Source organism: Saccopteryx bilineata, chromosome 2 (genome assembly GCF_036850765.1).
Source record: "Saccopteryx bilineata isolate mSacBil1 chromosome 2, mSacBil1_pri_phased_curated, whole genome shotgun sequence".
NCBI classification, from domain to species: domain Eukaryota; kingdom Metazoa; phylum Chordata; class Mammalia; order Chiroptera; family Emballonuridae; genus Saccopteryx; species Saccopteryx bilineata.
Genome location: NC_089491.1, coordinates 24721908 through 24738742, shown reverse-complemented (window position 1 = coordinate 24738742; position 16835 = coordinate 24721908). Strand labels below are relative to the sequence as shown.

Sequence of the window (16835 nt, the reverse complement as noted above, 5' to 3'; positions counted from 1 at the left end):
TTGGGGAACAGAGCGCAAAGTCTAGAAATGTAGCAGTTACCTTCAGCATTATCTGATCTCCGAGACAGCAAGTAATGCAATTTTCTTTTCAATCAGTTCTTTTTACTAAGTCCTGAGTTGCCCTTAGCTTGAATTTTTTTTTTTAAGAATTATGTTGGACCGAAGGAATTGTGTCAAAGGGTCTGTCTTGAGGCCACTTCCAGCCGAGAAACAATTCGTGCATTCACTGCACGGCATTTACTCAACCATTTTTCTTGGGAACTTTCACTGAGCCAGGTTCCTTGCTAGAAGCAAAGTAAGTAGATGCTTTATCTTTCAAAGAAAGATAAAGAAGAGATGGCCAAGAGATGGCCGTTAGCCTCAGGAGTATTGAAAGTGATTAAAAAATACAATGGGATAAATTTGGTGATGAAATATGCCCAGAGATAGGACAGCAAGGAGATTCTTAAAGCATGAGTAATAGTTACTTAGGGGATGGGGAAGAGAGAGAAATGGGGCAATGCGGGCAGAGGGGGAGGTATGAGCAAAGGCGTGGAGCCGAGAAAGAGCATTCTGTGTGCAGGGACCTACAGGGAACCCATTGTTCCTGGAGGTAAGTGAGAGGCTGGAAGTATGTCAGGTTAAGGAATTTAAGGCACAGAGGCTATGAGGGGTTTTCAGCGGGAAAGTGCAGTTGTGGTTTGTCCAGGAACATTCTGGATTTGAGGGTGATGAGTCTGGATAGAGGTAGAACAATTGGTTAGAAGGTTGCTGAAGGCATTTAGGAGAAAGAAGCAGAGAGGCCATATAGGGCAGAAGAGGAAGAGATATGAAAAACATTTGTGGGACAAATTGGCAGAACTTAGTGGCTAATATATGTGTGTGGTGATTATCAGAGAGGGGCAGGTAAGGGGTCAAGGTAACATCCTTGTTTCCATCTTAAGTAGAATGGTGAGGATATCAAAAACTGAGCTAAACAATGCCAGAGGGAGGAACAGCTATATGCAGAAAGATGAGTTTGGTCTTGCATATGTTGGGTGTTAAGTATCTGTAACACATCAGGGAGAAGACATTGAAAATACAATTATTGCCCTGGCCTGCTAGCTCAATTGGTTGGTTAGAACATTGTCTTAATATACCAAGGTCACAGGTTTGATCTCTGTTCAGGGCAAACATGCAAGAATCAATGTATGAATGTATTGATGAGTGGAACAACTAGTAGATGTTTCTCTCTCTCTCTCTTTCTTCCTCCTTCTTTTCTTTCTTTCTCTCAATAAATTAAGAAAAACTTTTTTAAAGAAAATGAAATTGTATAGAGAAGTGGAGTTTAGGGGAGAAATTGAAGATGTGGGTTGGATAGATGTCAGTATGTAGGTAGGAATTAAAGCACAAGGCTGGAAGTGATTAGCCAGGGATAGAATGTGGAACAAGAAGAACAGTGAACTAAATGAACATTTGATGAAATAGGAGAACAGAAGCCATGTTGGAGAATAAGGTATCATGGGCTCCAAAGGGGAGGAGGACAGATCAGATCCACAATATTTTTAAAAATGAGGTTAGTAGATTCCTACAGAAGAGTCAAGTATTAGATGTGGCAAGTATGGGCTTTAACAAGACTATATATCATACAACAGAGTGGGGGGTGGGGCACAGTGGAGTAAGCCAAAGGGTTACTTGGAATGTGAGGATGTTGAGACAACAAGAGGTGAGTGTTGGGGAAATCTGGAAGAGAGATTCAACAGTAACTTGAACAGGATGCAGGTTCAAGAGACGTTCACCTATTTTTAGTGTGAGAAAATTGATTCTTCAAAAATTTTTTTTAATTCCACTTCTCACAGTTTCTGTGGTATAGTTTTTTTATTTTAATTTATTGATTTGAGAGACAGATAGACTCAGAAACACAGTCTATTGACCTGTTTCTATATGTGCCATGACCAGGGATTGGACACACAACCTTTGTGCATTAAGACAATGCTATAACCCACTGAGCTATCTGGCAAGGCTTGATTTTTTTTTTTTGGACTAAGAGGAAGGAGGCATCTTGGAGAGAGTCTGAAGCTTCAAGGGAGAGGGGGAAATTGATAGATTGCCATCCCAGAGGACTCTGTGCAAGACCAGGTGCACAGTTGAAGACATTGGCCTTCAGGAGAGTGTCTAAGTGAGAGGCTGTAGGTAAGGGCTGGACGAGACTTTTTCTCTTGCTATAAAAAGAGACATTTCTTGGGGAGGGTTTAAACTACTGAAAAGTGTACTGTTTAGAAGGAGATCATCTCACTTTCATGTAATCAAAACTTTATTTCTGATGAAACAGACTCAAACAAGAATCGCTCTCAAGGAACCGATGCTCAATGCAAGCTTGGAAATGATTTTCTGTTGTGGAAATCAGCTTGCCCTGATTCTGAGGGTGTGAGCCATGTGGTTCCAGATGGAATAAACACACAAGGAAAGGAGGGAGAGACTGCTTTCCATTGGCTAAGGAAAGTTTATGGAGAGAAATTTTAGTTCATAAATATCTTAGATTAAATTTGATTGAACCAACATATTAATGAAAAGTGCTACTATACCCCGGCTGTACATTTACATAAAGATATAAATCAGCCCTGGCCGGGTTGCTAAAGGGGTAGAGCATCACACTGAGGTGGCAGTTTGATACCCAGTCAGGGCATAGACAAGAAGCAGCCAGTGAGTGTACAGTACAACTAAATGGAACAACTAAGTGGAAAGAGTTGAAACTTCTCTTTCTCCCTCTCTTTCTCTGTCCCTTCCTCTCTCTCTCTTTCAAATCAATGGGAAAGTTTTTCAAAAAGATGTAAATCAATCTAATATCAATGTATCAGTGTTTTGTTGTTTTTGGTTTTGAGAGAGAGAGAGAGAGATAAGAAAGAGAGAAGGTGAGAAGCATTAACTCGTAGTTGCTTTCACTTTAGTTGTACATTGAGCTTCTCGTAGGTGCCGTGACGGGGGCACAGCCAGTCTTCCCTTGCTCAAGCCAGCAACCTTGGGCTCTTCATGCCGGTGACCTTTTGGGCTCAAGCTGTCGAGCTTTGGGATCATGTGGATGATCCCTTGCTCAAGCCAGTGACCCCATGCTGACAAGCCTGTGCTCAGAGCCATGGACCTCAGCAAGCAACCTCAGGGTTTTGAACCAATGACCTTGGCGTTCCTGGTCAGTGCTTTATCCGCTGAACCACCACTGGTCAGATCAATGTGTTTTCTTCTCAAGAAGTATATGTTAATATATTTTGAGGGAAAGTAGCAAAACCAAGCCAAGATTTGAAAAATTATACTTAATATCACTACTTTCAAGCTAGTTTCACAATAGAATCCTTAAAAGGTGTGTTCTTGCTTTAGCTTGCTTTTTTATCCTTTCAACACATATGTTCAGGAAAGAATACGAGACACGGCAGTAAAATAAAATATAGTGCTGCCTCTCAATAAGCCGATACTTGGGAGGGGGAGTATAGTTTGGGAAGAAAAAAACATATTTTTAACTCTAATACCAGGTGGGGTGTCCCAGGTACCTACGAGGGCTGGAAATGCTTGGGGATTTGGAGGGAGTGAACGCATTAGGTTGAGGGACTTAAACATTTCTACAAAAAGATGGAGTTCGGTTTGGTCTTTGTTATTTGGTGTGTTATCAGCAGATGGAGTTGGGAGTGGGGACTCATTCCTGGCTTTGTCACAGAGCACAAGCAGTCTCTTTTGGCTGGAACACAGGGGAAGGTGTGAGGCTGGACAAGGGTTAGAGCAGAGCATAGAGGCTGTGAACTTCCAGCCAAGGCAGTTTGATGAAATTCGGGAAGGAGGCGGTGGAGACAAGGGAAAGGGATATGAGCTGTATTTTAGGAACTCTTAAAGGGACCATTCTCCTCTTTGCCATATTTCTGTCTCAGTGATGACGTAGAAGAAAAATGAAATGAGCTGGAGTTTCCATTGACACTTTGCAGTCAAGGAAGGCCCCGTCCTTTCATAAGGAGAAGTGGAAATCCTTTGTTTACTTAAGGGCCCTGAACTTTTTCTTTTCACAGTAAAATACCAAATGATGTGCAGTGATTCCAGGTATACTTATCTAAATAAAAGGAAGCTGTTTCCTTGCAACTTGAGTCACAAATGGATAATATTTGGGAAGTGCCATAGAAACAAATACACTGTCTTCCTGAAATATGGAAAGTGAACGTTGTAGCATCAATTTGTGTGAAAACAAATGTCATTGTTCCCAAATGCTCTACCGAGAATACAGAAACAGAGATATTAAGACAGAGACATAGAGAGAGATCATGAGAAGAAGAAGGCTAGATGTTTGAAAAATGCAAGGAGGGGTCAGATAATGAGGTCTCAGGCAGAAGTGAGGACCCAGGCAGCAAGAACTACTGGGACAGCTTCAGAATCCTGCTGTGGGAGTGACTCACTCAGAAGTATTCTCCATTCTTAGGTCACTCCTCTCAGGAGGCAGATTACTGAGCCAGCGTTCGGTCGAACTGGGTTAGTTGTATTTCCACTCTTTGGCCCGGATGTGAGTCCTCTGATCAGTAGTTTGACCAAGTCCACAAGGAACAACAGAGGGATTGTTTCCAGGAGAAGGAGCTGGGTTTTGTTCCCAAACAGAAAGTGGTGGGGATTCTGAGCAGGCAAAACAACAGCTACTGCCACCTGAGCCTCTGTCTCCACACTCACTTCTGAACCACACATGGTAGGTCCTCTGCTCCCTCCGTTAACTGAAACTTTATCGTAGTGGGTGAGCTCCGTATTCACTGTTCTGTTTAGGGGTGATGGGCTCACTGTACTGCAAGGCTGGACAGGCATTTAAAGTATGCAGACAGCCCAATCTTGGCTCTTTCTGATGTTAATTTAGCTGGCAAGGCTCTGAGAGTCAGGTTGACCCAAACAAACATCACAGTCACGGCAAGCAAAAGAGATGCTACGACATGGATTGCTTGGCATTGTGCAAAGACAGGGAGCTTCCTTGCTGAGATTCGTGATTGGGCAGGGGTTTGAGGTGGAGCAGAGGTGGAGTGCAGCTCTGTGGAGCCCTCTTTACAATAGTTGATTAGCAATTATGAATTCTAAACTTTGCAATTGCTCAATTTTTTTCTTCTTCCACTACTGAGTCATTATTGAGGCTCCGGGCTATGATTAGCTATAGCCCCTTATACTCAACATATTTCTAAGAGTGTGGCACATGTCTTACATTAATTAGGATTAGATATAGATATAAGTAACAGAGACCCACAGTAACGGTGTTAATTTCTCCCTGCAGTAAAACTCCACAGGTGTCTAGACAGTCAAGAGCTGTCGGATGGCCGTGCCCTGTGCATTCCTCTGGGACCCAGGCCTCTGCCAGTTTCTCCCTCCCCGGTTTTTGTCCTCAGAGTCCAAGGTGGCAGTTAGAGCTCCAGCTGCTCTCATGTGCATTTCAGGTAGAAGGATGAAGAAAGGGCTGAAGAAAGAGGTCTAAAGAAGATTCTAGAAGCTGACCCAAGATACTTTCCCTATATCCCTTTGGCCAGCACGGCTTCAGAAGATGCTGAGAATTGTAGGCAGTAACTCGGGTGGCCACACGCCTAGTTAATCCGGGGGATTGTGTCATGGTGAAAGCAGGGAGGCTGGACATCGGGGAACAGCTTGTGGTCTCTTCCACTTTCCCTTGTGCTGGATGCAGAAGGCTGTGGGCGCTCTCCTCTCTTCCGAGAAGCAGGCCTTCTTCCTGGCGTTCTTGTTTTGGCCTGTTGGCCAGTCAGACATCCCACTGGACTACTCAACTGTGAAATGACAGTTCAAGAGAAGAGAACAGGCCTGAATTCAGCAACACTGGATAGTCTGTCGGCATCTCCTTTTATACTGGGAGAATTTATGAGATGCGCGTCAGCTGAGTGGCAGTGTTTGTGCCCTTCACAGCTGACATGTGCTACCCTAGCCCACATCCCTCAGTAGTGAGGAAAGCTGCAATAGACGGGTCTTGCTCAGAGCTTGCTCAGACATATACTTAAGGTGCTGAGGATATTGTGGACATTTCTTTACTGCTCCTCTGGCCTCAGCTTTTAGCATTAAGTTCATTCTGTGAGGAAGCCAGAAGTGCCCCTTCCTCTTGATCATCCCGCCTGTTGGGCAAATGAGTTTGTAAAATTTGTATTTTTTAAGTTTGCTCATTTTTAGTGTTAAAAATGGCACTGGGCAGTGCCAGGTCTGTGATCTGTGAAATTGCTAATTACCTTTCTCTTCGGGAAGGGCCATTGTCTTGCTAATGTTTGCTGGAGGAGAGGTTTTTGAGCCAGAAAGTATTGGAAAGAGAAGGGAGGAAGCCATGTTTTTGCAGAGTTTGTGCAGAGAGAAGGGAGAAGACGTGCAGATGGGGAACCAGAGGTGAGGGGCCTTTGTGAGCTCTGCTGAGACTGGTGAGGGTTTTGATTCTAGGAGGAACCCGAGAAGATCCTCCTGGTTGTGGTACCGGATAATGTATCAGTGGCTTTGGGAGCCCTGAGTGAAAGGGTAGTGTTTTCCCTGTGTGTGTTGCTCGTCGGCCAGTACGAGATGTTAATAAAGGAATGGCCCACCATTGTTTGGCTCCACTGTTTCCTTACTATCCACCCGAATCCAATGAGAACCTGCATCTGCATGGTCATGACGGCGGTGACTACTGACCATACACTGCCCCTTTTCTCTTTCACTCTTTCCCCCTGCCCCCCACCCCAATCCTGGGCCCCAGTTCACATCACCCATGCTCCCCATTTGCCCTGGGTCTTCTCATTTTCCAAAATGGAGCTCCTACGAATCGTGGTATTGGCTAAACTTGACCTCTGTACTTCCAAGGGATAGAACTCAGACAATTGTAAAAGCTACAGGGAAATGAACTTGGCCTGAATCTGTAAGCAAGCACTCTGCTGGTCAGCGCTGTTCAGAGAGGGTGTGGGCTGTCGTGGGAGGTGGTGAGTTTCCTGTGTGTGTGTGGAAGATTTCAAGCAGAGGGAGGGTAACTGTGGGGTGGAGTACGGTTCAGGGATTCATGTTTCTGGAAAGCAATTAGACTAAATGGCTTCTACTCGTAGCCTGACCTTCTGTGTGTTCTGTGAGCATGAAAAATACATTGTGTCTCACTATACATTCTTGAGGAAATATAGGGAAAAGAGGAAGTAATCTTAGGGAGGGGGTTAAAAGTAATGGCAAAATAAATAAATACATAAATAAAATACTGGTTCTCTAGTACCAGGGCCCACATCCTGGTCCCATATTATCACTGTGACCCCGGGCAGATAGTGACCTTTCTGTGTCTCAGTTCTTTCAGCTGTGCAATGGGAGTTAAAGGTTTTCTTAATTCATAGGATATTATAAAAATTAAGTATCATAATGCATATTTAGAACTGTACATACTACACAGTAAACACTCAGTAATCCTAGTCAATATATTTTTGTTGCTACAGACTAGCAATGCCTACGCAACAAAAACAATATTGAATTTATTATTGTCATTATTGATGGAGAAGGAAAAGTGAAGCGTATCTGAGTTTGTAGTCAAAGCTCTGTCCGAAAAACTTGGTAAGACTCTTGGAAACCTGGTTTGTGTTAGCTTGTACTCTTTTGGATTCAACTGAGAGACGCCCACACAAAGGAAAGCGGCTCTGGCCCCTGTAAGGGAAAGGTTACGGGTATGGCAGAGGATCATGGGAAGCCATGGGCAGAGGCTCAGTGGCCCAGAGGCCTCACTCAGCCTCTCTTGTTTCTTTGTTTGAACCTTATTTTCTCCCACTGCAGAGGAAGGAGGGTAGGTCCCCAGCAGGTCCTTGCAGGCCAGGTATTTCGGGGTCAGGGAGGGCACAGCAGAGTGAAAGCACAAAGTGAGCTATGGGGGTGAGGGGCGGGAATGTTGGGGGGCTCTCTGAAGCATGGTGCTGAGCCATGTCAACTGGAGATTTCGGCATGAGGTGGCTCAGAAGGCCGTGCAAGGCCGCACGCCCCTGCGTGAGAGTAGGCCCGTATGATACTCTGGCCTGGGCCCATGCTGTCTCCTCTACTGGCACATTTTCTTCTCTTTTCCAGCTGGTGACTTCAGCCTTCAGGGCCCAGCCAGCATATCACCGGCTCAGTCAGGGTCTTCTCACCACCGGGGATCAGTTGGAAATTGAATTCAGCTGTAATCACAACAGCGGCTCCAATTCATAACGAGAAATCTGGAGCCAACAGAGCTGGTGCAGTTAGTGCGTGATGCCGTCCAGAACCCAGGCCGTTGCTCTCTTCCTGCACGTGCAACACCCTCAGTACACTCTTCCCCCATGGACTCTAGGTCACCACTCTACCTTTGGTGTCATGTTCCTTCTGGCAGGCAGAAAAATGGATGCCCAAAGATGTTCACATCCTAATCTCCAGAGCTATGAATACTGTCAAAAGGGAATTAAAGTTACAAATGGAACTAAGTTCTCCAAATAGCTGACTTCAGAATAGGGAGATTAGTATTCTGGACAATTGGGTGGGCCCAATGTAATCAAGAATTATTGAAAGAGGAAGAGGACCCCCCGGCCAAATATCTTGGTTGGTTGGAGCATCATCCTGGTGTGCAGAGGTTGTGGGTTCGATCCCTGGTCAGGGCACACACAGGAACAAATCTGTATTTCTGTCTCTCTCTCCTTATCTCTTTCTAGAAACTATCTATCTATCTTTCTATCTATCATATATCTATTTATATTTTAAAGTAGAAGAGAGAGGCAACAGAAGAGAGTCAGAGAGAGATGGGACTGGGGAAGAATGGTCAGAGATGCATTATTGTTGGCTGTGAAGATGGAAGAAGGGGACGAGGCAAGGACTGCGGGTGCCCTCTGGGAGCTAAAGAAGCAGGAAGCAGATTCTCCCCCGAGCTGTCAGAAGGGACACAACTCTACCAACTCCTTGATTTTAGTTTGGTGACACTCATGTCAGACTTCTGACCCACAGAAATGCAAGACAGTAAACTTACCTTGTTGGAAGCCACTATGTTTGTGGTCGTTGTTATAGCAACTATCAGAAACTAATCCATCGCTCTAGCACCAGGTCCCTGCAGGCAGGAAGAAGGGAAAGGGCAAAGGATATATGCCACGGAAATCAACCTTCCTCCTTTTAAGGACGTTTCCCAGAAGTCTCCCCCAACAGTTTTACTTACATCTATCTCATTGGTCAGAGCCGTCCTGTGGCCACCCTTCTCTGCAGTGGAAGCTGGGAGGGGTACATTTCAGCTGAGCACATTTGCCACTCCCAGTAAAGAAAGATTCTGTTAGCGTGGAGGAAGGAGAGGATAGATACTGGGCAGGCAACTTGGAGTCCCGCCATGTTCCCAGGCAGATCTGATGCTTCCGTAACACATCGTTCTTTCCTTTATGGTGGCTATTTCAGGGCTGCAGTATAATTTATATGTTTACCTGGCTGTTCTTTTCACTTGACCAAGAGCCCTCCCGCGCAGACACTGTGGCTGATTTAGCGCTCTGTCCTTGATGCTCAATGCAGTATCTGGTAGAGAGAGAGATGTCTGCAAAAAGTTGGATGGATGGATGCGTAAATGGATTTTGAAATGAGAGAATGATCAGTGCACTTCCCAGAGCCGTAGATCCTTTGTACTTCCCGTGCAGAAGGTCTGTTGGGGTTAGGTAGACTTTATGAGACCATTTGGCCATGACTGCAACTTCATCTCCAGTAAATTAAACCTACACAGCTGCAGTTTGTCACCTTTTCTTACCGCCCATTACCGTCTGCTTTTGGCTGGGAAGAAGCCGAGCAAGCTGGTCTGAGACTGTTGTTACATACACCTGTCTCAGCCTCAATTAACCTTGTGTATAAATTACACTTCCTGCCCATTCTTTATTTTTAGCTCAGCAAGATCCTATTCGGCTCCTCCAGGGAAGAGTGCATTAGATTTCAGACTTGAAACTGTAAAACAGTGGCATTTCTAGCCAGGCTGGATGACTCTTGTTAACCCATAACTCTGTGCCTTGGAATGCTCCTCAGCCCCGAGGACTCAGGTGCTCCAAGGGAAGAATAGCAGCCTGCCCTGGCCGGCGCCCTCAGGACCTGGCCCAGGCCCACCTGTGCGTCTGCAGAGAAATCTGCTACTGGGTCTGACTCGCTTAGACTTCCACCCACTGTCCATTTCCCACATTCGTTTCCTTCGGGTGAAACTCGGGTCTTATCTCAAAAGTCTAGTTTCGTTACTTTTTTTTTTTCTCTCTCTCTCTCTGTTCCTTCTCAGTTACTCAGTATCGTGACCTAAATCTTTAGCACTTGAACTATATAGCTGAGAACCCTGAAACCCATAGGGCCAGCCAGTGGGCATCAGGTCACAGAGAATTCTGAACCACTTAGGGACTTGAGGCTGCTCCACCAGAAGAAGCAAATTACTTGGAGTCTTTCTTTCTCTTTCTTTCTTTTTCTTCCTTTCTTCCTTCCTCCCTTCCTTCCTTCCTTCCTTCCTTCCTTCCTTCCTTCCTTCCTTCCTTCCTTCCTTCCTTCCTTCCTTCTTCCCTCCCTCCCTCCCTCTCTTTCTTTCTTTCTTTTTTTTTTTTTGTATTTTTCCAAAGTTAGAAGTGGGAAGGCAGTCAGACAGACTCCTGCATGTGCCTGACCAGGATCCACCTGGCATGCCCACCAGGGGGCGATGCTCTGCCCATCTGGGGCGTTGCTTCATTGCGGCCGGAGCCATTCCAGCACCTGAAGCAGAGGCCATGGAGCCGTCCTCAGCACCCAGGCCTACTTTGCTCCAATGGAGTCTTGGCTGCAGGAGGGGAAGAGAGAGATAGAGAGGAAAGAGAAGGGAAAGGATGGAGAAGCAGATGGTTGTTTCTCCTGTGTGCCCTGACTGGAAATCGAACCCAGGACTTCCACATGCCAGGCCGATGGTCTACCACTGAGCCAACTGGCCAGGGCCTCTTTCTTTCTTTTTTAAAGTCAGCCATTTTTAACACAGTCGTGCTTATTTTAGAATCCCCTGCATTGCCTACAGAAGTCCAGCCACACAAGCTCCATAAACATTGGTTGACTTGATGGCAGATGGTGTTGGTGTGCACCCCTGAGCCCTGTCCCTTGCTGTGAGGCTGAGGACCTGGTTCCTCCCCTGCACCACAGCCGTGAGGGGCTCCTCCCCTGCACCACAGCCGTGAGGGGCTCCTCCCTTGCACCACAGCCGTGAGGGGCTCCTTCTCTGCACCACAGCCGTGAGGGGCTCCTTCTCTGCACCAGGTCGAAGGAGGCAGTTTAAGAAAGTGATTTATTGTTTTTATTCTGCTTAAAGAGTGCATGAATTTAAAAAAATAATTTGGGAACATGTTGAATGAAATTAAAATCACCCAATATTCCATTACCCAGAGACAATTACGTACCTTGGGTATTTTCTAATCTTCATCCTCATGAAGGGGTGCCCTGTGTCCTTCAGAGTTTTCTGAGGAGGGGAAAAGGGACAAGGGTGGCTTAGCTTCTTTCTAATCTTTTATCTTCAGGGACTATTGGTATATTTATATATCTATGTATATATAATTAGGAGTCATACTCACATATATATATATATATCATATTTTACATGCACATAATATATATCTCTGTACTATATTACTATATATTTGAGCTATATCACTTAGCTGTCATCACCATAGTACTTTATGACAAACAACTCTTAAACCCAGTGATTTAAAACAAACATCATTGGCCTGACCTGTGGTGGCGCAGTGGATAAAGCGTCAACCTGGAAACGCTGAGGTTGCCGGTTCAAAACCCTGGGCTGGCCTGGTCAAGGCACATATGGGAGTTGATGCTTCCTGCTCCTCCCCCTTCTCTCTCTCTCTCTTTCTCTCTCTCTCTCTCTCTTTCTCCTCTCTATAATGAATAAATAAAAACCTAAAAAAAAAAGAAAAAAAGAAGAAGTGTTTTAAAAAAAAATCATTTAATCTTGTCCTTACTTCTGTGAGTAGACTGGGTGTTTGCTGATCCAGGCAGGCCTCAGTTGAGCTGCTCTGATTTAGGGTGTGGGTCCAACTAGGCATGACTCCCGACTCTGGTGTGGGCTCCAGTCTACTCCCCATGTGTCCTTTCAGGGGCTCAGGCTGAAGGGACAGCAGTTACCCAGATACTGCCCACTAGTGGAGGCACAAGAGAACAAACCCATCAGGCAAACTTACTTCAAGCCTCTGCTTGTGTTGTGTCTGCTAACATCCCACTGGCTAACGCAGGTCACAACACCAGTGGGTCAGGGACGTATATACTCTTCCCACAGAGGTGAAGGAGAAAGGGAGGGAATATATTTGAGAATAACAGTCTCTACCATTATCCTACATACCTGCTGAGGTACTGTGTGAGAGTCAGATGAAATCTGCTCAGAGGACCCCTGGCTGGGACTATCATCCCGTATTTCCCGGAAGCTTTTAGCCAGAGCTCCTTTACCCCTTGAACTAGTTCAGTTTCTAGATCATTCAGCTATTTCATATGTGCTGCCCCTATTTCACGCACACATCTCTTAATCCCCCCCCCCCCAAGTAGTTTGCACTGGTGTGTATAGAAGATTTTGTTCTACACTAGGAATGGCAAAGGGGTTTTATATTTTTTTCTTTAATATCTATGTTCCTTGGCCTCCCTCTCCTCAAATTTTCTTTGCGATGCAGCCCACACCCAGCCTCTCCTGAGTCAAAGCTTGCTGAAGAATTCACCCTGGTTTCAGATATCCTGAAGGTTCTCACCGTGGTTGAATCATAGCTTTTTGTCACTGGGTTCAGCATCTTTCATTCATTCAGCATACTTGTATTGAGCATTTCTGCCCTCTCCATGAAGAATTTACAATCTAGTAGGGAAAATTAATCATTTATCTGTGCTCCAACAGAGTTACTAGACCTCAGCACTATTGCTATTTGGGGTCAGATAATTCTTTGTTGGGGGGCGGGGGACATCTTGTGCATTGCAGGACATTTAGCACCATCCCTGACCTCTACCCACTAAATGCCAGAAGCACCAGCTCTACTTTCCTTGAATTATGGACAACCAAAATATCTCTAGACATTGCCCAGTATCTCCTAGAGGACAAAGTATCCCCTCAGTTGAGAACTGCTGGGCTAACATATATATATAGTAGGCTTGATGAGACTGCCGATACCAAAGTAATGTACCATTAAATGTTCAGAGGAGGCGATGTTATTTCTTGGTGGTGAATCTAGGAAAGCCTCGGAGGGTGGGTAGTATCTGAGCAGAGACTTTAAGAATGGTTTAGGTTTTGAGATGGGTTTCTTAGAGGAGGGGAACATTTGGGGGGGGAGGTAGCTCTGTTTGCCTAAATTGTAAGTGAAATAGGAGTGTTGGTAAGAGTGGACACCATATAGGTACTAGCCTCCTAGTACCTAGGGCATTATAAGTAATTGTAAGGACTTCTGCTTTTACTGTGAGTGAAATGGTAAGAATATCTGAAACACTATTTATTCGGAGGGGTGCAACTGTGCATAGGGTCTGTCTGCATAACCTGAAGTAATTGCTGCAAAGCCTCATCCTTCCAGAGGTTATTTTTCTGATGCTCCGGAAAAAAAACAAAAACAGAAAAGGCCTCAGGGTACGAGGCATCCCTAAACAAATCCATGCCTATGTCTTGCTGTAGGTCTTAGTCTCATAGAGTTGGCTAGCCTGTTTCCAGCAGCAGATCAGAAGATGGAAGGGAGTAAGTGTGAGGGAGAGGGCTAACATAGGCAGCCACAGACCCTGCAGCAAAGCTTCCAGCATGGCAGAGGGGAAAGAGACCAAAAGCAAAATTGAATGAATGAGTGAACAAATTAATTTAGACCAAATAATTCAGGAAGCACCATAATCTACAGTCCTTTCAACAAGGAACATCCATCCCTTCGTAACCCCAAAGGCATTGCTGCATAACAGTGCCACCCCGGTATACCAACATATTCTGTGTTTAACAAGGCAGGAATATGGCCCTGTCCAGTTGGCTCAGTGGATAGAGCATTGGTCCTGCGTATGGACATTCCAGGTTCGATTCCCAGTCAGGACACACAGGAGAAGCAACCATCTGCTTCTCTCCCCCCTCCCCCCCCCTTCTCTCTGGCTTCCCCTCCTGCAGCCAGTGGCTTGATAGTTTCAGCATCAACCCTAGGCACTGAGGATATAGCTCAATTGGTCTGAGCGCATCAGCCTAAGACACTGAAAATGCTCGGTTGATTCAAGTATTGGCCCCAGATGGGGTTTGCTGGGTGAATCCCAGTTAAGGTACATGTGAGAGTCTATCTCACTATCTCCCCTCCTCTCACTTAAAAAAAATAAAGAAACAAGGCAGGAATATATGAAATACTGTGAGCCTGTTTAAGAGTACAGCACAATGGTTAGGAGCAGGGTCTTGAGTTTGACATCCTGGCTTGAATTCTTGCTTAGAGGCTCAGCAACAGCAAACTAGTCCCTTGTCAAGTTTTAATGATCTCATCTGTAAAATGGGGACTCCTTACTCACAGGGTCATTGGGAAGGTAAAATCAAATAAACCATGCAAATTCTCAGCTCAGTTCCTGGAACAGACTTAGTGCTTAATAAAAGTTAAGTTATTATTATCATTTCATTGAAAGAATTCAGCTGCTGAGACTTCCCCCAAATCAGAACAGTTGCTGCTGTCTAGAAGATTCCCAGAGTCTCCAGGCAGTGCTGAAGTTTCCCTTTTGGAAAATAGATACTGCTCACAAAAGCTAGGGGATGTTTCGAAATGAATAGGAAGCACTAAAATACCCCCTCACTTTTGTGAAGAGTAGGGACTCCTGGACCAGTCCCATTCAGCTCCCCTTCTTTGGGTGACAGAGAGAGATGACAGCAGGCTCTCTAGGGTACCGGCCACCAGCCATTTCTTGGTAGCATATTTCCTTGGAGTGAGACTGGCTCTTGACCCTTCGGCCAACCAAACAGAAGAGCAGTGACTCCAAGGTAGCCAGGAAAATAGGAGGCCGTGTTCCTTCAGCTAGTATGTCCTCTGCTGTATAAAAACAGCTACCTCCAAATTAGGAACATGTAGGCTGAGTTGGAGAGGAGGTGGCAAGGCGGCGGCAGTGGCTCTGGGTTGCTTTCCTTTGACCCACGGCAGCTCAGCGGCAGAGCAGAGAACACAGGGGGCGCGCTGTCAAGTACAACCTGGGCCTTGTACCTCGGTGGAAGGGACACCAGAGATGAGCAGGAAGTTGCCCCACCAGAAGGAGCTGCTCTCTGGCCCTGGGATGGCAGCACTACAAAGTAACCTGTCCTCTGTTTGTGTGTTTTCCAGGCTGGAGCAGGAAATACAAGCGCTAGAAAGTGAAGAGTCCCAGATATCTGCCAAAGAGCAAGTCATCCTGGAGAAACTAAAGGAGACGGAAAAATCCTTCCAGGACTTTCAGAAGGTGAAGGAAGCGCCTGTGGTTCCTCTAAGTTATACCCTGGGGGCGCAAGGAGCTCGGGAGCAGAGCCATGCCGGCTGGAGAAAGGGCCAGTTGGCATTGAGCAGGAAGCTGAGCCACACCACCCCGGAAACAAGGGGCAGGTGTGTGAGGACAGTGTGCCGCGTCTGAAGCTGAGGGTGGCCTGTCCTCTGGGACCACCTGGCCTGCCGAGGAAGCCCAGGGAAGAGTCACTAAATCAACCCCATCTACCTAAAGTCCAAACCCTTTATATGTCTAATGCCTGAAAAGTCATCTTCTATTGGACTCTAGAATCCTAAAACCAATTCTTATTAAGCAAATTAAACATGCTCCAGTGGCTTTCATCTAAGTCTTTTCTTTATTTAAAAAAAGACCAGAGGCAAAACCATACCAAATGGGCATGAGTTCGAAAAATAAAGTGAAAATACATGAGATTTTACTGTATATGGAGACAGACGGGGCCGGGAGCAGAGGAGAGAGTCTGTAAAGCTGGTAGGCTCCAAATATCTTAGGACTTGCTCTCTATTTCAGAACCCCCGTTTCCACGGGGACCCCTCAGCTACAGGAAAGCTATCTAAACGAATGAATTATAAGGTGGGATTTTCTGACATCACTTCTCCAACACAACCGTGGGGAGTTGCTGAATAATCGAAGTAAATCTCTACTTCAGTCAAAAGTGGGAATGGTAAACCTTTCCCCTGCATTGCAGGGTCCCAAACAGATTTCCCTGGAGGAAAGAGCACATTGGATTAGCCCGTCACAGTCAGAATCTGGACCTGGGCCTGGGGAAGAAGGACAGGGAGACCGGAGGAGGGTTTGTCTTCTCCCACCTGTAGTAACGCTCTGCCCTGCTTTTGTTTCCACAGAGCTTCTCCAGTACGGATGGAGGTAAGTGTAAGCGCTCTCCGCCCCACCTGTAGATGAATGCTTTCCTCCCGGTCAGCTTAGCTGTATTGACACAGGCTCAGCGGGAGACGCGGTGCGTGGGCTGGTAACGGCATCAGAAAGAAAGAGCGGCACTGTTTGCAGGGCACGGATGAAGCCTGCATCGCATGCCGCGTCTCCTCAGCTTCTTGTTCAAGGACCATCTCTCGACTCACTGTCTCTAGTCTTATGCAGTTGGCCTGGCTGTTCTTCCCGCCCAGTCCCCAAAGTTCTTGAAAGATGCTCAGCAAAGAGAGTTAAAATCAGGACCAGACCTCAGGCAGGAAGATGCTCATCCGTGCTGGTGTTAGGTCTCTGGGTCACGACACACATCAGAAGGCCACTATCCAGTGTTTAGGAAACATTTCTAAGGCCTCTGGTTTTTCTTTGGTTCAGGAAACAGCAGTTTCTCCAGCCTTCCAGGGAGGCGCAGCTGGGCAGAACTTTTCTCCCTGTGAGGGGGTCATTGGCCCTGAGCGCTTGAGGTGTGAGAGCAGGGCCCTGACTCCCTGCCCCCATCCTGGCAGGATGGGCCTTCCTCCTGCTCCCGTCCCCTCCTTGCCCCTGCCCCCCAC

At 46.1% G+C, this 16835-nt stretch overlaps 1 protein-coding gene across 6 annotated transcripts in view; it reads left to right on the top strand.

Moving 5' to 3' along the window:
* Window positions 1-16835, top strand: part of PALM2AKAP2 (PALM2 and AKAP2 fusion) — a 449455-nt gene that overhangs the window by 226919 nt on the left and 205701 nt on the right. For all 6 annotated transcript variants that reach the window (XR_010729046.1, XM_066256553.1, XM_066256554.1 and 3 more), the window contains 2 exons: window positions 15204-15318; window positions 16203-16224. Coding sequence is in view for 5 of the 6 variants with exons in the window: in XM_066256553.1 (XP_066112650.1) it covers window positions 15204-15318; window positions 16203-16224 (137 nt within the window). In the remaining variant the exon portion in view is untranslated. The remainder of the gene's footprint in view (window positions 1-15203; window positions 15319-16202; window positions 16225-16835) is intronic.